The 25,528-nt window shown below is 38.9% G+C and overlaps 1 protein-coding gene across 1 annotated transcript in view; it reads left to right on the top strand.

Annotated features, from left to right (window-relative positions):
- Positions 1-14,410, top strand: part of TIPRL (TOR signaling pathway regulator) — a 71,239-nt gene extending 56,829 nt beyond the window's left edge. Inside the window, exons 5-7 of the mRNA XM_068964741.1 lie at positions 7,897-7,992; positions 11,425-11,487; positions 12,427-14,410. Of these exons, the coding sequence (XP_068820842.1) occupies positions 7,897-7,992; positions 11,425-11,487; positions 12,427-12,570 (303 nt within the window). The 3' untranslated portion in view covers positions 12,571-14,410. The remainder of the gene's footprint in view (positions 1-7,896; positions 7,993-11,424; positions 11,488-12,426) is intronic.
- The last annotated feature ends 11,118 nt before the right edge of the window (positions 14,411-25,528 follow it).

The raw sequence follows: 25,528 nt of genomic DNA, 5'->3' as shown, positions 1-25,528 counted from the left end.
TCAATATCATTTGTTTCTAGGCCTATTATGATTTTCTTCATTTCTTCAGTGATCTGTTGGTTATTCAAAAGCGTATTGTTTAGCCTCCATATGTTTATGCTTTTCCTAGTTTTTTTTTTTTTTTTTTTCTGTAGTTGATATCTAGTCTTACAATGTTGTGGCCAGAAAAAAATGCTTGAGATGATTTTGATAACTTACGGTGAATGATGTTGGATCCATGATCTCTGAAGAAGATTTAGCTTTAGAACCAAGGACCAAGCTTGATCACTCAGAGCTGTTGTTCGCAGAAGTTTTATTACAGTGAGAAAGGACAGAGAAAGCTTCTGAGACAGACATCAGGAAGGGGATGGAGAGTGCCCCACTCACTAGGCTTGTCAAGGCTTTACACACTTTTACCAGACTCACTTCCACAACATAAACCTTAAATTAACAAGCTTAGAGGTAACAATAGAAAAATCTTGCCAGACCGGCTCCCACAGCTAGGTTTTAAGATGACAAGATTAGTCAGAGGGTTCTTGATAAAAAGGAGAAAGTGTCCTGGAGCAAGATATATTGTTGTTATATAATCATTAGTACAGAGTTTAAGGAAAAACATACCCTTGAGCAAGATGAGTTGTTTTGTTTAGATCTGGGCTTAAACAAAGTTAGTCTTAAAGATTGTTGTTGTAGTAACAGCTCAGAGTTTAAGATAAAAAGTCTTATGTGACTAAGACAAAGCAGTGTAGAAAAGAAAAACTTTCTCCTCCTTGAGGGCCCTGGACCCTTTCCTCCTTCTCAGGAGCCCCAGACTCCTTCTTATCAACCTACCAAAGAATTAACTCTCTCAATTCCAGTTTTTTTTTTTTTTTTAACCAAGGTTTGATTTATGGCCCAAGACATGTTCTATCTTGGAAAATGTTCCATGTGCACTTGAGGAAAAAGTGAAATTGTTCTGTTGTTTTTGGATGAAATGTCCTGTGGATACCAATTAGGTCCAACTGGTCCAATGTATTGTTTAAAGCTTGTTTTTCCTTATTTTCTGCTTATGATCTATCCACTGGTGTGAGAGGGGTATTAAAGCCCCCCACTATTACTGTGTTACTGTTGATTTCCCCTTTAATAATTAGTTGTTAGCATCTGCCTTATATATTTAGGTGCTCCTTTTCTTGGGTTGATCCCTTGATTATTATGTAGTGTCCTTTGTCTCTTGTAACAGTCTTTATTTTAAAGTCTATTTTATCTGAGTATTGCTACTCCTGCTATCTTTTGATTTCCTATTTCATGGAATATCTTTTTCCAGCCCTTCGCTTTCAGTCTGTGTTTATCCTTAGGTCTGAGGTGGGTCTCTTGTAGATAGCATCTATAGTGGTCTAATTTTTGTATCCATTCAGCCATCTGTTGTCTTTAGCTAGAACACTTAGCTCATTTACTTTCAAGGTAATCATTAATATGTATGATCCTATTACTATTTACTTATTGTTTTGGGTTTGTTTTTTAGGCCTTTTCTTTTTGTGTTTCCTATCTAGAGAAGTTCCTTTAGCATTTGTTGAAGAGCTGGTTTGGTGATGCTGAATTCTCTTAACTTCAGCTTGTCTATAAAGCTTTTGATTTCTTCTTTGAATCTGAATGAGATCCTTGCTGAATAGAGTAATCTTGGTTGTAGGTTATTCCCTTTCATCACTTTAAGTATACCCTGCTATTCCCTTCTGGCCTGCAGAGTTTCTGTTGAAAAATCAGCTGTTGGCCTTATGGATATCCCCATATGTTATTTGTTGCTTTTCCCTTGCTGTCTTTAATATTTGTACTTTGTGTTTAATTTTTGTTAGTTCGATTAATATGGGTCTTGGCATGTTTCTCCTTGGGTTTGACCTGTATGGTGGAGAAGGAAATGGCAACCCACTCCAGTACTCTTGCTTGGAAAATTCCATGGATGGAGGAGCCTGGTAGGCTACAGTTCATGGAGTTGCAAAGAGTCAGACACGACTTCACTTTCACTTTCACTTATCCTTTGTGGAACTCTCTAGGCTTCCCGGACTTGGGTGGCTATATCCTTTCCCATTTTAGGGATGTTTTCAACTAAAATATCCTTAAATATTTTCTCTTGCCCTTTCCTTTTGTCTTCTTCTGGGACCCCTATGATTCGAATGCTGCTGCTAAGTCACTTCAGTCATGTCTGACTCTGTGCAACCCCATAGACAGCAGCCCACCAGGCTCTGCCATCCCTGGGATTCTCCAGGCAAGAACACTGGAGTGGGTTGCCATTTCCTCCTCCAATGCATGAAAGTGAAAAGTGAGAGTGAAGTCACTCAGTTGTGTCCAACTCTTAGCGACCCCATGGACTACAGCCCACCAGGCTCTTCCGTCCTTGGGCTTTTCCAGGGAAAAGTACTGGAGTGGGGTGCCATTACTGGGGTGCTAAATGTTGTCCCAGAAGTCTCAGAGATTATTCTCATTTCTTTTTTATTATTTTTTCTTTAATGCAGTGTTCAGTGGTGTGTTTTGGCGTGTCTATGGGATCAGTGGAGAAGGCAATGGCACCCCCTTCCAGTACTCTTGCCTGGAAAATCCCATGGATGGAGGAGCCTGGTAGGCTGCAGTCCATGGGGTTGCAAAGAGTCGGACACGACTGAGCGACTTCACTTTCACTTTTCACTTTCATGCATTGGAGAAGGAAATGGCACCCCACTCCAGCGTTCTTGCCTGGAGAATCCCAGGGAGAGGGGAGCCTGGTGGGCTGCTGTCTGTGGGGTTGCACAGAGTCAGACACGACTGAAGCGACTTAGCAGAAGCATGGGATCAGTATGGCTTTGGGGGGCCTGTCTGCTAATGTGCCAGGGTTGTGCCCCTCTTTTGCTGAAGGATTGGCATGAGGTGTCCAGTACTGGAACTTGCTGGGTTTTAGGTGGGGCTTGGTCTTAGTGCTGAGATGGAGGCCTTTGGGTGCATGGGGTCAGGAGTTTTGGTGATCCAAAGTCCCAGGAGTCAAGTCTCCTGAATCTGGGGTTCAGGTCCAGTCCCTTACAATACCATCAAGATTTCACAGTCCACATAGCACAGAAGACAAATGCCTAGACCAATTGTAAAACAGCTCTTAACAGCCAAGAACACCCAGAGAGATTCACACGCTGACATAGGAAAAAGGAGAAGGAAGACGAAGAAAAGGGGGTGAAGAAAGGCTATGAAGAGGAGTCAAAAGACAGCAATCAAGCTAATAATCAACCCCCTAAGTGAAAATTGATACTAAAAATTAGTCTCTTAAAGATACAAAATTAAAAACAAAAAATAAAAAAACAAAAGTCAGAAACACAGAATTTATTTTAAAAATAGAGTGTTTTTTATGGAAAAAGTAGGTTATAAAAATAAAAGTTAAAGAATTAATAAATAACCATATAGGACAACATGAGAAAATAACTTTTTAGAAGGGGGATAAAAACCAAATATATATAGAGAGAGTGGTGGTGAGAGGAATGTCCAAATGATTCTTCCATTTTCCTGCTCCAGTCAGTTTGCCTACCCAGAAAGTCCTCCAGTATTTCTAGAAAGGTCTTGACCTGTTGTGGGCATCTTCCCTTGCTCCAGTTTGTATTTGTTCTCAAAATCAACAGTTGCCTTTAAAGCTTACGGTCTCAGGCTTAGAGTGGAAATGTAAACCATTGCACCTGCCACTGCCGGGGAAGTTTCTCCCTCTTCCCTTTGCTTATACAGCCACTGGGGTTCTGCTTTGGTTTGGAGCCCACCTCTCCTTATAAGGTGCCTTACCTCTGGAAAAGGTCAGTTTTCATTCTGATCCTAAAGAAGGGCGATGCCAAAGAATGTTCCAGCTAGTGTACTATTGAGCTCATTTCACATACTAGCAAGGTAATGCTCAAAATCCTTCAAGCTAGGCTTCAACAGTATGTGAACTGAGAATTTCCATATATAAAAGTTGGATTTAGAAAAGGCAGAGGGACCAGAGATCAAATTACCAACATCCACTGGATCAGAGAAAGCAAGAGAATCCCAGAAAAACATCTACTTCTGTTTCATTGACTATGCAAAAAACCTTTGACCTTGTGGATCATAACAAACTGTGGAAAATGAAAGAGATGGGAGTGCTGGACCACCTTACCTATCTCTTGAGAAACCTTTATGCAAGAAAAGAAGCAACAGTTAGAACTGGAACATGGAACAATGGACTCGTTCAGAATTGGGAAAGTAGTATGTCAAGGCTATGTATTGTCACCCTGCTTATTTAACTTATATACAGAGTATATCATGTGAAATGCTGGGCTAGATGAATCACAAATTGGAATCAAGGTTGCTGGGAGAAATATCAACAACCTTAGATATGCAGATGATACTATCCCAATGGCAGAAAATGAAGAGGAACTAAAGAACCTCTTGATGAAGGTGAAAAAGGAGAGTGGAAAAGCTGGCTTAACACTCAACATTAAAAAAAACAGATCATGGCATTTAGTCTCATCACTTCATGGGAAATAGATGGACAAAAAATGTGAAAAGTGACAGACTTTATTTCCTTGGCTCCAAAATCTCTGTGGACGGTGACTGCAGCCATGAAATTAAAAGACACTTGCTCCTTGGAAGAAAAAGCTATGACAAACCTAGATAGCATATTAAGTATAATCAAAGGTATGGTTTTTCCAGCAGCCATGTAAAGATGTGAGAATTGGACCATAAAGAAAGCTGAATACCAAAGAATTGATGCTTTCAAACTGTGGTACTGGAGAACACTCTTTAGAATCCCTTGGACAGCAAGGAGATCAAACCAGCCAATCCTAAAGAAAATCAACCCTGAATATCCCTTGGACAGACTCATGCTGAAGCTGAAGCTCTAAGACTTTGACTACCTGAAGTGAAGCGCTGACTCATTGGAAAAGACCCTGATGCTGGGAAGAATTGAGGACAGGAGGAGAAGGGGGCCACAGAGAATGAAATGGTTGGATGACATTACTGAATCAATGGACATGAGTTGGAGCAAATTCCGGGAGACAATACAGGACAGGGAAGCCTGGCATGCTGCAGACCGTGGGGCTGCAAAGAGTAGGACACGACTTAGCGACTGAACAAAAACTGCTTGTAAGTCTCTCTCCATTGTCTGTTGTTCGCCTAGACACAAAGGGGTGAAAATAGGAGCTTATTAGGGCTCACTTGCTCAGTTGTGCTGGGAGATGTTAGGGTGTGTGAGGAGTGCTCACCACAGCTGGTTCTTGCTTGGTCCCTGCAGGAGGTCCCCAGTCTGAGGCAAGTTGTGCACTTCCCCAGGGGAGTTGGTCTTGGTCCTTGGCAGAGTCGTGCTGCTCAGGCTCCCAGGAAGACGTGGGTAGCAACCCTTAGCCGCTCACAACTTGGCGGTAGTTGCAGTCTCTGGGGTCGGGACCTTATTGGCCCTCTACCTTCCACCTCTGGCATTTGCACCTCTGCCTCTGGGGCCATAGACCACTGCCATCTTGCCCCCATTTGGCATTCACCTGGATTGTGTCCTTTTTTCTGTGAGCGTGCGGAGTTAAAGCGAAGCATTATAGTTTTCCCATGGGAATGATCTTTTGCTTCTCTGGCATTTTCCCAGGTCTGTCTCTGCCGTGTCATGTTAACGCCCCCAGAGTATCTTCATGGCAGTCAACCCTGATCCTTTCCCTGAGGACCAATCCGCAAGGGCTAAGCCTCTGCACCCAGCCCCTACTCAACTGCGGGGAGATGTGAGTGTGAGCTGCTTCTTGGCTGGAAAGTGCCAACCAGTGCAATCTCTGTGGTGAATTTTCTCCAGTTTGCCTTCAGAGCACTTGGCTTGCTGTGTTCCCCTCTGAGGTTCTGAAGCTTCCCCCTGACCCCGCATAGGAGGGGGTTTCCTAGTGTGCAGAAACTTTTCCTCTTTCATAACTCCCTTCCGGGGGCTCAGATCCCCTCCCGCCCAGAACTCCTTTGTCTCCATTTTTGTTTTTATCTTTTGCCCTACCTTATTCTGAGGAGATTGGTTTGCCTTTCTGAAAGTCTGGGGCCCTCTGTCTGCGTTCAGAAGATGTTCTGTGGGAATTATTACACGTGCAGATGAGTTTTTTGATAAATTTGTGGGGGAGAAGGTCATCTCCCCGTCCTATTCCTCTGCCATGTTAAAGGTTCCTCCTCTGAGTTTTCTTAAATCTCATTAAGTTTCTTCACAATAGCTACTTTGAATTCTCTATCAGTTAGACTGAAATATTCTGTGACTTTAAGTTTGGTTTCTGGAGATTTGTCATTTTCTTTTTGTGGTGTAGTATTACTATGGTTTTTCATGGTGCTTGATGAAGTGCTTCTCTGCTGGTGTGTTTAAATAACAGGTTAAAAGTGAGAGTGCTTTCTTTTGTTGTCTGTTAGGTGGCACTATTGACTTCTGTCCCTTTTGACTTCCCTGGTGGCTCAGATGGTAAAGTGTCTGCCTATAATGCAGGAGACCCGGCTTCAGTCCCTGGGTCGGGAAGATCTGGAGAAGGAAATGGCACCCCACTCCAGTATTCTTGCCTGGAGAATCCCATGGACAGAGGAGCCTGGTGGGTTACAGTCCACGGGGCTGCACAGAGTCGGACACGACTGAGCGCCTTCACTTTCACTTTCAGGTGACACTGTAACACAGGTTTCGGTTTCTCTTGGCTGTGCTTCTTCTGTTATATTTGAGAACTGGTGCTTTCTGTGCTTTGTGAGAGGTATGGCTCTGTGCCTTCTTTGGCTCTTCTTGTGCCTCTGGATTAGCTACTGCTTTGCTTCTGTTGGAGCTGCTGTGTCATGGGGATGGTGGGCTTTCCCTCGTGTCTGGGATCCCCTGAGACATAGGCTCTGCTCTGGGAGGAGGATGGGGAAGCAGGAGGGGAGCAGGGTTGTGCAGTCACCTCCACCATGTTGGGTGTTGTAAGTGTCTTGGGCTCTACCATTGCAGACTGGGGGGCAGGTCTTTGGGTATGTCAGCTGCTGGAGGGACAGAGTCCCAGGCCCCACTGCTATTGCTTCCCTGTCGCCTGTGCCCACAGGAGCTCCCACACTCAGGACACCAAAGTCATGTGTGCTGCTTCCCTGGCTGCTGGGGTTTCTGAAGCTGTGGGCTCAGCTGTCACAGACCTAAGGCTGGGATTGCAGGCACGGACTCTGCTGTTGCTTTGTTTCTGCTTCTTCCATATGTTCCAGTACACCCACCAATAGATGTATAGATACGTGGAATTCTCCAATGACCTAATGAGTTGGGCACAGGTATACTTTTGCTGAGTTGTGGATGTTTTGCAGGTTGTAGATTGAAGGGGAGAAACAAAGGTAACCTTGTTTCTGACAGCATTCCTATGAGGTTTAAAGACCTGAAGACAACACACCCTATCCATCCCCTCCCTTCCTGACACCAGGACCCACACTCCACTTATTCTGACTTTCTCCAGTGGTAATACTGGAAAACGGAAACGTACAGATGTGACACAGGTCAGAGATGTTAAGAACATGCTATAATGATCTCGTAAACCAGACCTTGGCAGTCTAAGATAGTAAATACTCAATCGGTTGCGTTGAATTAGACCATACCATTAAAGGCCTCTTGTCTTTATGTAAAGTTAAAGAAAGATGAGTAGCAACAAAGAACTAGGTTGTTTTCTCATTTTTATATTACTGATATTGTCATTTACTATAAGTGTCTTCTTTTTATGGTGTACATTATAATTTTCATATTATTTAGGTACATTTTAAGTGTTTAACCTCATTATCTTTTGACCTAGAAAAACTATTTTTCTATTATAGGAAGCTGTTTATGTTATGTTACATAATATAAACAGGTTTTCAGCTTTGGTTGGAACTAGGGCAAAGAACTTCTAGTTGAGAGAGTTTGTGCCTTAAAATTTTTTTTCTTTTAGCAAATTAATACAATTTTAATTTTCATTAAAATGTTGATATACTTTTTTTCTTTTCCAGAGAGTAATGCCTTCTAGCTTTTTCTTGCTGTTGCGATTTTTCTTGAGAATTGATGGGGTGCTTATTAGAATGAATGACACAAGACTTTACCATGAGGTATCTCTTCTTATTTAGTGAATATACTAGTTAATATTGGGCTTGTTCATGTTGTTGTCAGTCTGAGAGTTTGAAATTCAACAGTACTTTATACTATATGGTCATCCATCTAAACTTTAAGATTGAGTGTTTCGCATTCACTGTTGACTGCACAGTTATCAAAACATTACATCTTCTTTTCCAAAAGTTCTAGTAGCTGAAAATGTTTTTCTAAAAGACATTTCCATTAAGGGGAGCCTAATGCTTTTTTAAAAGAATTGTGTTTACTCTGTTTAATCTGTTTAAGAAAACTATCCCTTAACTCTTACTTTTTTTTTTAATAGTATGCGTGGTTTATGTGCTCTCTTGATATTAGAAATATCAGTCACATAGCCTCCAGAAATTTGTGTCATCCCATCATTTTAATAGTTGTTTTAATGCTTGGAAATTCTGTGTTCTATTTCAAGGAATTGTTAACTTATAAGATTCTTAAAAAATAAGAAAGTATAGGGAGGCTTAATTGAGTAATGAAAATTAATTGAGTAATACAAATTCTTCTAGTAGCTTATAGCAGCCTATCCTTTTTTAATGAATTTTTGACATCAGTTTTGTGATCATACAGAATGATAAATAAAAGAAGAGACCACCAGAATGACAAATGAGAGAAGAGACCACCAGTATCAGTCATGGTAGTTGTAGTAATAGTTAACTTTTCTAACAATCCTATAAAATAAATATTATTATTATCTCTGCTTTATAGTTGAGGCAACTAAGGGAAAGAAAAATTAATTAAATTGCCTAAGTTATACAATTAATAGGGCTTCTCTGATAGCTCAGTTGGTAAAGAATCCACGTCCAATGCAGAGACCCGAGTTCAGTTCGTGGATTGAGAAGATCCACTGGAGAAGGGATAGGCTACCCACTCCAGTATACTTGGGCTTCCCTTGTGGCTCAGCTGGTAAAGAATCTGCCTGCAATGCAGGAGACCTGGGTTCCATCCCTGGGTTGGGAAGATCCCCTGGAGAAGGGAAAGGCTACCCACTCCAGTATTCTGACCTGAAGAACTCCATGGACTGTACAGTCCACGGGGTTGCAAAGAGTCGAATGTGACTTTTACTTTTTTTCATACAATTAACAGGTGGCAGAACTGGGATTTGAACCCAGTAAGATAGAATTGGATTGGTATTTTCCTTTTTTTTTTTTATGGCCACACTGTGTGGCCTCTGGGATAGCTCCCCAACCAAGGATTGAAACCCCCACCCCGGCTACCTTCAGTGGTAGAAGCTTGGAGTCTTAACCACTAGATCACCAGGAAAGTTCCTGGATCTTTTTCTTTTCAAAAGTGATAGCAAAGTACTAAAAATAAGCTACATTTTCAGTTCAGTTCAGTTCAGTCGCTCAGTCATGTGCGACTCTTTGCAACCCCATGAATCGCAGCACGCCAGGCCTCCCTGTTCATCACCATCTCCCGGAGTTCACTCAGACTCATGTCCATCGAGTCAGTGATGCCATCCAACCATCTCATCCTCGGTCGTCCCCTTCTCCTGCTGCCCCCAATCCCTCCCAGCACCAGAGTCTTTTCCAACGAGTCAACTCTTCTCATGAGGTGGCCAAAGTACTGGAGTTTCAGCTTCAGCATCATTCCTTCCAAAGAAATCCCAGGGTTGATCTCGTTCAGAATGGACTGGTTGGATCTCCTTGCAGTCCAAGGGACTCTAAAGAGTCTTCTCCAACACCACAGTTCAAAAGCATCAATTCTTTGGTGCTCAGCCTTCTTCACAGTCCAACTCTCACATCCATACATGACCACAGGAAAAACCATAGCCTTGACTAGACAGGCCTTAGTCGGCAAAACTCCCTCAGATAAAAATGAAATTTGCATTTTTAGAAATGTTTGCACTTTAGCTCAGAAATGTTTATTTCTTTTCAGGGTTTATCCTCAAAAAGATTCTTATATACAGTAACCCACAAATTTTAATCAAGCAGATGTATAGAGTTGTGTGTGTGTGTGTGTGTGTGTGTGTGTGTATATATATATATATATATATATATTCATGGAAATGCTATTGTTTGTAACAGTTCAAGGATCTGGAGTGGGTTGCCATTTCCTTCTCCAGGGGATCTTCCTGACCCAGGAATCGAAACCCGGGCTTCCCACATCTAGTCGGACGCTTTACCGTCTGAGCTACCAGGGGAGCCCCAAAGGAAAGAAGGAAAGTGCTTTAATAACCATTGAATGAATATTGATTAAATGGCCATTTATATCCTGTTAACCTGCAACAAATAGACTGCCAGATATTTCTCCAGCAAAATTCGATTTATTCAGGATCAGTAGAAAATTGCAGTTTGGGATCTGTAACCATGGTGAGCCATGTGCAAGTCCCTGCATGGCAAGGGAAGGAGAATACTTTTATAGACTAGAAAAGGAAGGTGGGAGGACTATAGGAAACAGAGTCCATGGCTTTCCATTGGCTGATTCCTTCCCAGAAACTAAGAGGAGTCTTGCTTTTTTTTTGTTGGGCTTTGCTATGGTTGCAGGATGTGAGAGCTTCCTGTTTTAGTCTCCAAACTGTATTTAATTGAGGTTTCTATTTTTAATTTTTTGCAATTCATATAGTAGAAAATATACAACCATTAAAATTAGTGGTTGATTTGAAGAGATGGACAAATTAATATTGACTTTTAAGGTGCAAGTATGAATATAAGATTTTCTGTAGAGATTTCTAAATGTTGAGGATAGTGTTATCTATAGAAGTTGTGATTGTTGATGATTTATACTCTTATGTTTATATTATTTGATTTTTTTTACAATGAGATAAATCTTTTTGTTGATATAGAAGATTGAAACTTAAAGGGAATGTAATCTTGTGATTATTTTCTCTTATTAAATAATGTTTTACCAAAAAACAAATTGTAATAAATTGTTTTCTAAAACCTCCCTTTAAAATGTCTTAAATGGGAAAATTGAAGTATAGAAAAAGTGACTATAAATAAGCAATTTAACAAATTTTTAGAAATAGGAAAGAATAAAACTTGTTTAAGCTTTTTTTCATTTTTGAATATAAGGGTAGCCACAGTTATGTAGGTAGATGCTAGTATAACTTAAGGAAAAGGTGTGGGTCCAAACTTGAAATGATATTTAAATCTCTTAGATATTTCGTTACAAATATATACATTTTCTTTCAGAGTAAAACCTTTGCTTGTGTTTCTCTTACATGACAATTATTAAATATATTTACATATGTATATCTGATATTACTGTAATTTATACAGGTTGGAATTAATAATTCAGAATTCTTGAATTAGTTATCTCACTGTAGAATAGATGGTCTCATCAGACTTAATGCTACTTTTACAACCTGTTCTAAAATGTAGGCAATTCTATTTAATAGGAAGGATTTTGTAAATCAATATACATAAATTTATTGTGATTTTTTTATTTTTTAAATATAGGCTGACAAGACCTACATGTTACGAGAATATACATCACGAGAGAGCAAAATTGCTAATTTAATGGTACAGTATTTAAATATCAATTTTTAAAAGTTAAGTTTTAATGTTTTATTTTAGGTATGGTATCCTCCCATGTCCCACCCATCCACCAAACCTGTATCCCTAAATCCATTCATTTACCTAATAGGTAGGTAAATCCTGCTGAAGTGTATTTTTTCTGGTACACACCTCAATTACAGTTTGAGTTGTTAGGTATATTAGTCATCATCCAACCCAATTTCCACTTGTATTCTGGAAAAACTGAGAGCCAAAGGTGTGACTTACTCTAGCTCTTAGAACTGGTGGTAGAGCTGCAATAGGATGTTCTTTCTACTACTTATTTTGGGGGGCATAATACCCCCCTCCTTTTTTTGCTCCCCTGGAGTTTGTAAAGGGCTTCTGCAAGTCTATAGGAATTAATAATGGCTTGTTTAAAAAGTGATAGCTGCCTGCTAAGTTGATATTTTTTAAATTCACCCTTAGTGCTTATTTCTATCTGTATGCATTGGGTTGGCCAAAAGGTTTGTTTGAGTTTTGATGTTAAGATGTTATGGAAAAATCTGAATGAACCTTTTGGCCAACCAAATCGAATATATATGAGTTAGAAAAGTTACTTAGAGTCTATTGGAGACTACATATTGGCATCTAACTGAAGACTGGTGCTTTCAGGATACAAAAATAACTGGAAAAGGGAATTGGAATAAGATGTATTAAATTCTTAGAACATTTAATGGTGCATTATAAGTGACATCTCCCTATGATTTTTGAGGAAACCCTCTAGTAACAGACTAAATGAGTCAGTAACAAGAGATATTATTAGGAGTACCTAATGATGTTCCTTATATACATATATTGTACCTCATTTAAAAATTGTCATGCTTTAGGAATGCTTGAACCAAAGCATTTCCAAAATTATCATTGTAGTAACTTCATATATGCTAATATGATTTATGTATTTCCTAGCATGTTTCACCTTCCCTCTTCACGGAACCTAATGAAATATCACAGTATTTACCAATAAAGGAGGCAGTTTGTGAGAAGCTAATATTTCCAGAAAGAATTGATCCTAACCCTGCAGGCTCAAAAGAATGTACACCTGTGGAATAGAATGTGTTATGACATATATTCACTGTGGAATCTCACTGGCTATTTGGAGGGGGGTATTTTTATTTTGAGAATTAATTGCCTTGTCTATGTGCAGATTTTCTGTAACCTTAAAGGAAAAAAAAATAAAGGATTGTTGCAGGCAGATTCCACTCAACTGCTGTTTGTACCCTGTCTTCAAATCATATTCCAGGAATTTATATTCTCTGAAATTAAGTTCAGATTTCTAAATTGTAACAAAGCAGAGTCTCACTAAGAAGAAGGTGATGTGTGTATGTCTCTGAAGGACTGAGCACAACCTGCATCTATCATGAAACGCTATCTTCTACCATGAGGAGAGGTTATTTTAAATCACTCAATCATAGCACCTTGTTGCTTTCATTGGATTCCTCATCACGTACATTGATATAGTTTAGTAGCTCTTTACCTAGGAAATTGATCTGTGCCCAGGAATTAAAAAAAAAATTATCCGTTAAATTTTAAATTGGCTTTTGAAGTTTAAAGAAAGTCAAACATAGAACCAAATAAAGTTTATCTTTGGATAGCGTAAGGTGTTATGTCGATGGAAACACACGAACGTGGTTTGCCACTAACAGCTAGGGTGTCAGAGCTGTCTCCTTCCATCTTTAGGTGCTTTTTCTGTATTTGGTACTATTTGTACTGACATGTATTCTACTTCCATCTTCCATTGGATATTGAATTTGATACTAGTCCTAAAAAGTTTGAATTAAAGTGGATTATTTTAAGTAAACATTGCATCAACCCCTAAAGCAATCCGATTAATTTTCTGCTTAAAATATTTGAAGGGTAGCTGTGGAAGAGGAGGAGGAGGCTTATTTTAAACTCTAAAAGCCAGTTTTTCATTTTTTTAAGATTCATGTTTTTAATGTTACAGGGGATCCAGGAAAGTGTAATTAATTAGGACAATGCCTCAGTAGTACGGAAAGTACACAGAGGTAAATTAAAAATCCATTTGGTTATTTTGATGATGATCTTTAAATATTTTATATTATTTTCTGCCTTTCTAAATGATCTCCATAAAGTAGAAAGTAGTTATAAAGCACCAAGTAAGAAATTATTTTAAATGGATTTTTAAAAATATTTTATTTACAGAGCAGGGGAAAAGAATTACCCTCCCCCGCCAACTGTTTCTAGTTTGAAATAACTGTACATATTTCCACTTGATGCATAAGTCATTAAAGAAGAATATTTAAGTATTAGAAAGACTCTTCAGGTATTAGCCTGAAGATAAATTTTAGGGAAACAAATACAATTGGATATTCATCATTGCTCAGACTCTGGTGTATTGTGTGTATTTTTTTTTGCTGATTTTATTAGCTAAATTTAGTCACAAATAATTTGTGTATTTGTGTTCTGCTTCATCAACCTGCAAGGTATAAAAGAATCAGGATATTTTTGGCTATGAGAAAACACATGACATACTCACTGTATATTAAATATATCTGTACTTAGTGTTTCCTCCAAGGACAGAAAAGTGTATATTTTGTACTCTGCTTTCTGTTTATTTGCCATGCAGATTTGAACAGAACAGACTCTTTAGTTATACAAATTATAAAAAATGGAAAGCTTAAGAATATTCATGAGTTGAATTAGTTGAGGTTTCTTGGTAACAACATATTATACATATATTTTTAACTTAATTCAGATATCTTAGTCACAAAATAAGTCTTAGATTACTTATTTTGAGAATCCATTATTAAAAATTGTAGAATTGATCTTTTTTAGAGGGTGGGAGGTGGGTAGGATGAGGTGAATGGATAAACTTATAAAAACTTCATTAGCTTATTCCTGTGGAGAATACCAAGAAAACTTGTATTTGCCCATTGCTAAACAAGACCTATACCATTTTATATTTATTGTTCCAAGTGTCTTTTTGTAAGAGTAGAATAAATAATAAGTAATTACTGATCTGTGTTTTGCTATTTCATTTGATTCAATTTTTCTTGAAACAATTAAAAATGGTTTGGTGTACCTTTCTTGTTTGTGCTTTATATATATATTTAAATATTTATTTATTTGACTACATTGGGTCTTAGTTCTGTGGCACTCGGGCTCCAGAGTGTGTGGGCTTTAGTAGCTGTGGCATGCGGCCTTAGTTGCTCCAAGACATGTGAGGTCTCAGTTTCCCGACCAGGGATCAAACCTGTCTGTGTCTTCCGGACTGCAAGGCAGAGTCTTAACCACTAGATCACCAGGGAAGTACCACGCTATAAATGTTTGTGGTAATGTATCATTCCATTTCATTTTAAGTACTATACATCCTATATGGTATTAGATACAGGGATCACAATATTGAAGAAGATACTCAGTCAGCCCTCTGCTGGTTCGACATCTGCAGATACAGCCAACCATGGATCAAAAATACTGAAAAAGAATTTCCAAAAAGCAAACCTTGAATTTGTTGTGTACCTGCCAGCTATTTATGTAGCATTTACTTTGTACTTAAAACTATCTACATAGCCTTTGCATATTATAAGTATTTAGAGATGACTTAAAGTGTATGGGAAGATACGTAAGTGAAGTCGCTCAGTCATGTTCAACTCTTTGCGACCTCATGGACTGTAGACTGCCAGGCTCCTCTATCCATGGGATTTTCCAGGCAAGAGTACTCTAGTGGGTTGCCATTTCCTTCTCTAGGGGATCTTCCCAACCCAGGGATCAAAGCCAGGTCTCCCGCATTGTAGACAGACGCTTTACCATGTAAATACACCATTTTGGAGTGTGAAGTCAAGTGGGCCTTAGGAAGCATCACTACAAACAAAGCTAGTGGAGGTGATAGAATTCCAGTTGAGCTACTTCAAACCCTAAAAGTTGATGCTGTGAAAGTGCTGCACTCAATATGTCAGCAAATTTGGAAAACTCAGCACTGGCCACAGGACTAGAAAAGGTCAGTTTTCATTCCAATCCCAAAGAAAGGCAATGCCAAAGAATGCTCAGACTACCACACAATTGCACTCATCTCACACTCTAGTAAAGTAATGCTCAAAATTCTCCAAGCCAGGCTTCAGCAATACATGAACCCTGAACTTCCAGATGTTCAATCTGGCTTTAGAAAATGCAGAGGAACCAGAGGTCAAATTGCCAATATCCACTGTATCATCGAAAAAGCAAGAGAGTTCCAGAAAAACATCTATTTCTTCTTTATTGACTATGCCAAAGGCTTTGACTGTGTGGATCACAGTAAACTGGAAAATTCTGAAAGAGATGGGAATACAAGACCACCTGACCTGCCTCTTGAGAAATCTGTATGCAGGTCAGGAAGCAACAGTTAGAAATGGACATGAAACAACAGACTGGTTCCAAGTAGGAAAAGGAGTATGTCAAGGCTGTATATTGTCACCCTGCTTATTTAACTTCTATGCAGAGTACATCATGAGAAATACTGGGCTGGATGAAGCACAAGCTGGAATCAAGATTGCCAGGAGAAATATCAATAGCCTCAGGTAGCAGATGACACCACTCTTATGGCAGAAAGTGAAGAAGAACTAAAGAGCCTCTTGATGAAAGTGAAAGAGGAGAGTGAAAAAGCTGGCTTAAAGCTCAACATTCAGAAAACTAAGATCATGGCATCCGGTCTCATCACTTCATGGCAAATAGGTGGGAAAACAGTGTCAGACTTTATTTTTTGGGGCTCCAAAATCACTGCAGATGGTGACTGCAGCCATGAAATTAAAAGACACTTACTCCTTGGAATGAAAGTTTTGACCAACCTAGACAGCATATTAAAAAGCAGAAAAAAAAAAGAGACATTACTTTGCCAACAAAGGTCCATCTAGTCACGGCTATGGTTTTTCCAGCAGTTATGTATGGATGTGAGAGTTGGAAGAACTGATGCTTTTCAACTGTGGTGTTGGAGAAGACTCTTGAGAGTCCCTTGGACTACAAGGAGATCCAACCAGTCCATTCTAAAGGAGATCAGTCCTGGGTGTTCGTTGGAAGGGCTGATGCTGAAGTTCCAATGCTTTGGCCACCTGATGCAAAGAGCTGACTCATTGGAAAAGGCCATGATGCTGGGAAAGATTGAAGGCAGGCAGGGAGGGGGACAACAGAGGATGAGATGGTTGGATGGTATCACTGACCCAATGGACAGTTTGGGTAAACTCTGGGAGTTGGTGATGGACAGGGAGGCCTGGTGTGCTGAGGTTCATGGGGTCACAAAGAGTTGGACACAACTAAGCAACTGAACTAAACTGAACTGAGCACCATTTTGTATAAGGGACTTGAACCATCCTCTGATGTTGGTAGGGGGAGGGAGGCCTGGAATCAATCTTCTGGATACCAAGGGATGACTGTGCTGCTTATGTCTTCATGGAGTTAAAGACTAATGGAGGAGATGAAGTAAAAAAATTATAAATTTTTGTAATTTCAATGATGGAAATAATACCGTTTTAAGAGATTAACAAAATCACCTTTGGTAGAGGTAGTTAGAGTTCTACCTGGAAGAGGATGTAGAAAGCCTCAAGAGAATGCCACTCCTATCTTAACCAGGAGAAAAAACTAGATAATTTATGTACTAAGATTCAAGATGCTAGGAAGAATTGAAGGCAGGAGGAGAAGGGGACAACAGAGTCTGAGATGGTTGGATGGCATCACTGACTCAATGGAAATGAGTTTGAGCAAACTCTGGGAGATAGTGAAGGACAGGGAGGCCTGTGTGCTGCAGTCACAAAGAGTCACAAAGAGTCAGACATGAGTGAGCGACTGAACAACAACAACAATCTATATAATTACAATTTTTCATGAGTACATCAGACAGGTAAGGTTGCAAAGAAAAGGCAACTGAATCACAAAGTGATAAGCCCTTAAGAGGTGGACCATACCAATTGTTCATCTTAGAGCATGAGAGAAAGAGGTGGCCACTGTACAAACAGGTAAGAAATCAACTAAGATTTTAACAAATTCTGAAAGGCTAATTATGGGCTAGTGTGTCTGGAAGAGCTAAGAGTCTCAAAAAAGAGACGTCATACACTTAAGGGCCTACCCCAGTGCTTACAGCAAATGGGAGGGACAAGGGACCAGAAAGTCCCTGTCAGTAGTTCAGGCATGCAGGAGACTACTGCTGAGGGATACATATGAAACCTTGCCCATTTACCCAAGACCGTTCTTTTGAAGGATGCAAAAGACTTAAGCTGCTGGGGGAACAGCAACAAATATCACCCCCAAGGCCCCAGCAAAATCCAGTATTTTGGGGAGAGGAATAAAAGCAAAACCCATCTGCTTCTGGGAGAAGAAATAGGAAATGCTCTGCCTTCAGGACCCAACCATTATTGCTGGAGAAGGAGTATAAGCAAGTAACCTCTGACCTCAGAGGAGGAACAGAAAAACCTGGCCCCAGGACGCCACATGGATAACAAAAAAAGAAGTCTACTACCACTGGGAGACGGGCATGAAATTTACACAACAGTAGAATTCACATCATTTTCAAGTGTATCCAGAACAGTCACCAAGATAAAGAATATTCTAGGCCATAAAACAAACCTCAACCAATACATAAAACACTGCAAATCTTGTGGATTATGTTATGACCATACCAAACTAGCAAAAACCAGTAACAAAAATCTGGGAAATACCCAAATAACCTCTGATGAAAGAAGTAAAGGGAGCAAATACCATGATCGTAGAATGAAAGACTTAAGATATTAATATGGCCTATGGAATATTCCCCAGATTGGCTTACAGAATCAATGTAATCCCATTCAAATTCCTAGTGCTTTTTTTCATTAGACATTTATAAGATAGGATTCTAAAATATATGAAATTCCGAAGAATCTAAAATAGCCAAAACAATTTGGAAAAAATAAAGTTGGAGGACTCAAAATACCTGACTTCAAAACTTAGCCTAGAGGTACAGTAGTCAAGACTATATGACAATTTTTTAGAGTAGACATGTCAGAGTCCAAGCTTGCTCTGCTCACCACACGACAGACCAATAAGTATAGATGAGATGTTGAGGCAAGGAATAAGACTTGGGAAAGCTCGCAAACCGAGAAGATGGCAGTGTCTCAAAATAGCTATCTTATCTGGGTCTAGGTGCCAGGTTCTATTACAGAACAGAGAGTGGGAAGGTGAAGAAGTAAAGTAAAAAGGCCATTTACTCTTGCAAATACTTCCTGGAATGGCCACCTCTGGGGAAGGGATGTGTTAATTTCTTCCTTCTTGCTTCCATCCATCTGCAGGTAGACATGTTCCTGAACAAAGGCATTTTGGCTTAACGTTTAGGCAGAAGAGCAGGGTTCCCTGAGGCAGGCCACTATGAACAGTATCCTTTTAGTGAAAAAAAAAAAAAAAACCCAAAGCTTAAAGAAACAGATCCAACATGAAGTCAAAACTGGCTCTTCCCTGTAACAGACATACAGATTAATGGAACATAATAGTAAATCAAGAAAGAGACCTACAGATCTACCTTGAACAAAGATGCAAGCATAATTAAATGGAGAAATGGTAGTCTTTTTTGTGATATTTAAAAAAATTTTTATTGACATACAGTTGATTTACTATGCTGTGTTGTACAATAAAGTGACCAGAAAGTTGGTATATATATCAACTTTAAAAAGTAGTCACAGCCTAGAAGTTGAGGGTTATGTTATATTTGGTGGGAACTTTTATATCTTCAAGCCCAGGAGACAGCATCTCAAATAACCTTGAGAGAACTGTTCTAAAGAGGAGGGGAGGAGTCAGTTTATATAGAAGCTTGCAACAAGGGGCAGATAGTCTGAACATCAAAAGATTATTGTTAATTAAGGAAAAACATATCTCAAGGAGTTTAGTGCTTTTCTACATATGGGGAGATGCAAGCGTCTGGACCTACTGAAATCCTTCCTTTGATATGCACCTCAGGTATCTGGGGCCAGCATCCTGCGATTTGATTTTTCAGCTGCCATCTATGGGGTCACAGAGAGTCGGACACGACTGAAGTGACTTAGCAGCAGCAGCAGTTCCTTGCTCACAGTAGGGAGTGGCGACAGCTCGTGGCAGCTGCCAGAAAGCAGGCATTGTTCTTCCTGGGTTCAAAAATTCACATTTGGAGGGCCAATATCTTTGATGGCTGTGGTATTCTTGTTTGTCCTTACTGCAGGAAACACTCCGTTTTGCAGTCCCTCTCCGTAGTCAGAAATTTGATCAGTATTTGGGAGACATTTCATGACCATTTTTTGTCCCACAGCGCTGGGAGGCTCATATCAGATCAGGTGAAAGTTCTTGTTGATATGTCACTCCAGATGTTAATTTCCAGATTAAGCCCATTGATAGGTAACAAAAGATTCTCTGGATCTTCTATCTTCTTACCTGTTAGGATCCAGGAGATATTTTGCTTGTTGCTTTTCCCCATACCTAGAATCACACTATTACAATTATCGATGTCATACAGAACTATATCTCTGTTAGTTGTTTCAAGTTGCCTAGTCATCATTACATTTATTGGTGATGTGATTACACACTGTAAGATACAATGATCTTATAAAATAGATATAAGTAATGTAGCTAGTAATGTTGACGAAGTGTACCAGAGAGAACGGTATACACAATTTGGAAACAACGATTAGTATAACTGCTGCTGCTGCTGCTAAGTCGCTTCAGTCGTGGCCGACTCTGCGACCCCATAGATGGCAGCCCACCAGGCTCCTCCATCCCTGGGATTCTCCAGGCAAGAACACTGGAGTGGGTTGCCATTTCCTTCTCCAGTGCATGAAAGTGAAAAGTGAAGTCACACAGTTATGTCTGACTCTTAGCGAGCCCATGGACTGAAGCCCACCAGGCTCCTCCATCCATGAGATTTTCCAGGCAAGAGTACTGGAGTGGAGTGCCATCGCTTTCTCTGTTGGTATAACTAGTTGTAGTCTAGTTTCAGTAAGCCATCAAGTTCAAAGGAGAGCCAGCTGGAGAAACCAAATTTTGGCAAGATCAGGTAGAGAGAAAGATAAATGTTTTATCTTTGTTTAAAAAGGCATGCTGTATCAACTTGTTGCAGTCATAGTGTTGCAGGAAGGGGGACCCCTTCGAGGGCCCAAAACTAGGCTCTTGTCTAACCCTCGGAAATGAATTGTCTGAGGAGACACATGTGCTGACAAAGCAAGAGATTTTATTGGGAAAGGGCACCGGCATGGAGAGCAGGAGGGTAGGGGAACCCATAGAACTGCTCTGTCACATAATTTGCAGATGGGATTAGTTTCCGGGTTGTCTTTAGCCAGTCATTCTGACTCAGAGTCCTTCCTGGTGATGCACACCTTGTTCAGCCAAGATGGATACCACAGAGAAGGATTCTGAGAGGTGGTCCGACATGTGGTGTCTCCTTTTGACCTTTCCCGAACTCTTCCAGTTGGTGAAGGCTTGTTAGTTCTGTGTTCCATACCAGGACCTCCTGTCATAAAACAACTCATGCAAAGTTACTAGGGTGCCTGGCCAGGGTGGGTGGTTTCAGTCAGTGTACTTCCCCTAACAATAGCATAAGAGAAGAACTGTTAAGTGGAGAACAGATTCATGTACTATGTTTTCCAAAGTCAAAGTTATATTTATCAGTTCATTCAGTCCCATGTAATTGATTCCTTTGATCCACATGAAGTAATCAGGTTTTCCATTAGAGTTTGTCATTTGTTACTTTAGGCATTACCTAAAGGCTATCAGAAACTTAGGTCTGTTTAAATAGGTTCTTTTTATGAGTCTTCTTGAAAATCTTCATTTTGTAAAAGCAGTGTAAATTATAATAGTCTACAGAGGACAAAACTTAAAATAGCATGATTAAAGATTGGAGCACAATGTAATTGGGAAACTTAGATATTTCTGCACATATAACATTTTAGGATGATCACTAGAATTGTGACTGATAATACTATATCAGGACATATCAGATGTTAGGCATTTCGTATAAAGTTTGGGGATATCTATATTAATAACATTTATCCATACATTATAACCTAAAGTTTACCTCCAATCACTCAACAATATTTCTGAATTAAAGATACCAAATAAACTTAGTTTAACATTTTTCTCTGAGATGTCTCAGAGAGGTTTCTTTGAAGCATCCCAGAGTTTCTGGAGGCTGGCTATAAGAGCTTTAGTTAGATTTTAATATTTTGGAAATTTGTTAGGAATATAAAAAATATTTTTAAAAAACAACGGGATCACTGAAACAATACTTTATTTAACCAAAATCACAAAACAGTGAAAAGAAAAACAAATATAGATCACTTAAGGGAACAGAAACACGATTTGTTATTAGAAATAAACACTTCTAACAGCAGTTCTAACAAATTCCAGTCCTACACTAGCTCACTTAACAAAGTCCATTTAGTTAACTTTATTATTATTATTTTTTCCTCAGTATATATCTGCAAGTTTTATTTTTTATTTTATTGTTTTATTGAAGAATAGTTGATTTACAATATTGTATTAGTTTCTGATTGATGGCATAGTGGTTCAGTTTTATATTTTTCTTTTTTTTATTTTACTTTAGTTAATCTTGACTATGTAAAAAACCTTTTCCTCAGGGTTCCTTTCCACAATTGTCTAGACTGTCTCTCATTTTCTATCCAAGTAAAATCAAGCAGCTCATTCTTTTTCCTCAATAAAATGTAATGCCATTTCTCATACCTGCTTTAGTGAAAACACACATTCTACTTTTTACTGTATACTACAAAGTTACTGTATTATTCCTAATAGCTGTAATTACATGTTTAAGTTAGACTTCACAATTCTTAAACCCTAAATTTTTAGTGAAGCTAAAAAGGAAGCAATTATGTAGGTCGGTGAGCACAAACACCAGTGATAGTTTCTAAAAGCATTTGTTTTCTTGTAGAGAACATCTCAGGATGACACCAAATATTTTCATTAATAATCCTAAGTACCTTAAAGTTTCTCAGTTTGGTAACTGATATCAGTATCTTTTAAACTATTTAATAAACATTCATCACATAACACAATTTTAGAACTTTAAGTCAGCAAATATCTGGAAAGATCATTTTAAGTAGACATTTCTAAAATATAATTATTTTAAAGAGTTTATACCAAAGTTCTTATGTCATTTACATTTGAAATTTCATCATGTTATTTTTTCTTCTAAGATATCTAGTAAGGTCTTATTAAACTTACAATAATCTTAACAACATTTCTTATATTAATTAGATTAATAGACTTAAATATTAATGTCAGATATCAACTCAATATTGAATATTTCCCAGTTAACATGAACTTGAAAGCCATTTTGGCCAGTTTCTTTAGATTTATTAAATATAATAAATAAATATATTAAAATTTAATAGAGCTTTTTATAAACCCAAGTCTAATACTTTTTAGAGGTAGGAATATCTCAAGTGTATAATGTGTACACAGACATAAACAGGCAAACTAGAGATCACATTGCTTCATTTAAAAGCTTAGCTAAGAATCAGGTATTACAATATAAACTTGCTAGTTTACAAACAGTTGGAATACATTAAAGTTGCTTGCTCTGATAACTAAGGCTTACTATTTGTAAGGTTTGACTGATGGGGGATTCCCAGCGGTTTGAATTTTAAAACCACCAGTTTTTTCCCCTTGGATTTAGGTTTTGCCTGCTTGAGTTAATTCAGGTCCTTGTGGCCTGTATTTATATTTCTGATTTTTAGACATTTACAAGAGAAAGACAGTTGCTTTCAGTTCCTCAAAGAATTCTGTTACCTAAAGATATTAAAATCAGTGGCAAGGTTTTTAACTAAACTGAAATGTATTTTATGAATTTTAAAATGCATCTAGATTTTTACAGCTTAATTTATCATGTCTTCACAGGTTTGTATGAGGCATTCAGCAAACACCTTGTTAAGTTTATAAATTAAACCCAAAGCAAAATCACTATTTTTATTAGCCCTTGTATGTTAGTTTCCAGTTTTTATTTATTTTGTACAGTTCCGGTAACTCTATTGATTTCCTCAGTATGTTCAGTTAATATTTCTTTAGTGACAGTCTGTATGCCTTGTCTTATAATAATGGTAGGTAGTTAGAATAGGAAAAAGGAGTCCCAAATGGCAGAGGCTAAAAGACAAAGGGAAAAGCCCGCGAAAAGGGAACAAAGTAAAAATCTAAGGATTGGGGTGAGACCCTTAGTGAAACAGACACGCCTCCTTCCTTAAGCAACCTGGCGGTCCCCCGCTCCTGGGAGGTCACCACATTGATGCCGAACTTAGTGCAGACAGCCAATCTGCCTACCGCGCTGCAGCCCAGAACTCCGGAGCTCAAAAGATCACCAGGAATACATGCTGGGGAACTAGCGCCCCGTGCAACATGTCTATCCCGCAGTGTAGTTACTAAGCCCGTTTAAATATACCCATTTATATACTTTTATCAAAATTCTGTTAACTTTTACACCTTTAACTTTAGTTTTATTAGGATCCCATCAACAAGCTTTGGTCTCAAAGAGGAGTTTTAGTTTTGTTCCCTGTCCATTTTACTTTACATAAAAAGCTCTGGAATCCCCAGAGTGAGGTTGAGCCAAGAAGTTCAGGCCCTTTGGCCTAACTGTCTCAAATAGTTAAATAGTGTAAAATTTTCGAGCCCCTTAAACATATAACTTAAAATTGGGACTTGGGCTTTTAATGTTGGGGAACAGTAGGGTGTCCTTTTTGGCCCATTTAACCTTAGGTAGGGGGCACAAGTGGTCTCTGCTGGTATCAAGGCTCCAGATCCTTGTAGAGTTCAGGTAGAGGAGGGGAATCTGCTCTGGGTCCCTTCATGGGTCAACAAACTGTTGACTTTAAAAAGTAGTCACAACCTAGAAGCTGAGAATATGTTTTATCTGGTGGGAATTTTTAGGACTTCAAGCCCAGGAGACAGCATCTCATGTAACCTTGAGAGAACAGTTCGGAAGAGGTAGGGGGAGGAGTCAGGTTATATAGAAGCTTGCAACAAGGGGCAGGGAGTCTGAAGATAAAAAGATTATTGTTAATTAAGGAAAAACAGATATCTCAAGTTAACAAATTTAGTGTTTTTCTATGTATGGGAAGATGCAAGAGTCTGGGTCTACTGAAATCCTTCCTTTCAGTTATCTGGGGCAAGCACCCTGCGGTTTGATTTTTCATGTCCTAGGGAACGGCAGCAGCTTGTGGTGGCAGCTCCATGGGGCTGGGTAGCAGGCATTGTCCTTCCTGAGCTCAGAAATTCACACGTGGGGGCTAGAATCCATGATGTCCCTGACATCCTTGTTTATTGATACGACAGAAAATTCTCCATTTCACACACACAACACACACACACACACACACATACTGTCTTTCAGATTCTTCCCTGTGCTATACAGTAGGTCTTTGTTATTTATCTGTCTTATATGAAATGAAGTCTTTTCAAGAAATGACTCTGGAACAATAAGACATACACAGGCAAAAAAAAAAAAAGCAACAAAAACTTAACCTTATCTCACACCATGTACAGAAATTAAATGACAGACATCAATGTAAATTTAAAATTGTGAAAGTAAACAAAAATCTTTGTGACTTTACGTAGGCAAAGACTTCTTCAATAAAACACAAAAAGCACTGAACATAAACAGAAAAAAATGATAAAATGACCTTCATTAAAATGAAAAACTACTCTTTGAAAGACATTGTTGAGGATATCAATAGATAACCCACATAACTGGAGAATATCTGTAAGACAATTATCTGACCAAAGGACTTATATCCAGAATATATAAAGAACTCAACTCAATAATAAGATAAATGGTCCAACCAAAAAGTATAGATGGTAAATAAGTATATGAAATGATGCTAAAAAACATCAGTTATGGGACTTCCTAATGGTCTAGTGGTTAAGAATCCACCTTCCAATGCAGGGGACACGGGGGATGTGGGTACTAAGCTCCCACAAGCTGTGGGGCAACTAAGCTCTTGTGTTGCAACTAGAAAAGCCTGAGCACCACAACAAGAAGCCCCCGTGCCTCACAACTAGAGAAAGCCCATGCAGCACAACAAAGATCCAG

The sequence above is a fragment of the Capricornis sumatraensis genome, chromosome 2, assembly GCF_032405125.1.
Source record: "Capricornis sumatraensis isolate serow.1 chromosome 2, serow.2, whole genome shotgun sequence".
Taxonomy (NCBI): Eukaryota; Metazoa; Chordata; class Mammalia; order Artiodactyla; family Bovidae; genus Capricornis; species Capricornis sumatraensis.
This window is presented reverse-complemented; position numbering and strand designations above follow the sequence as displayed.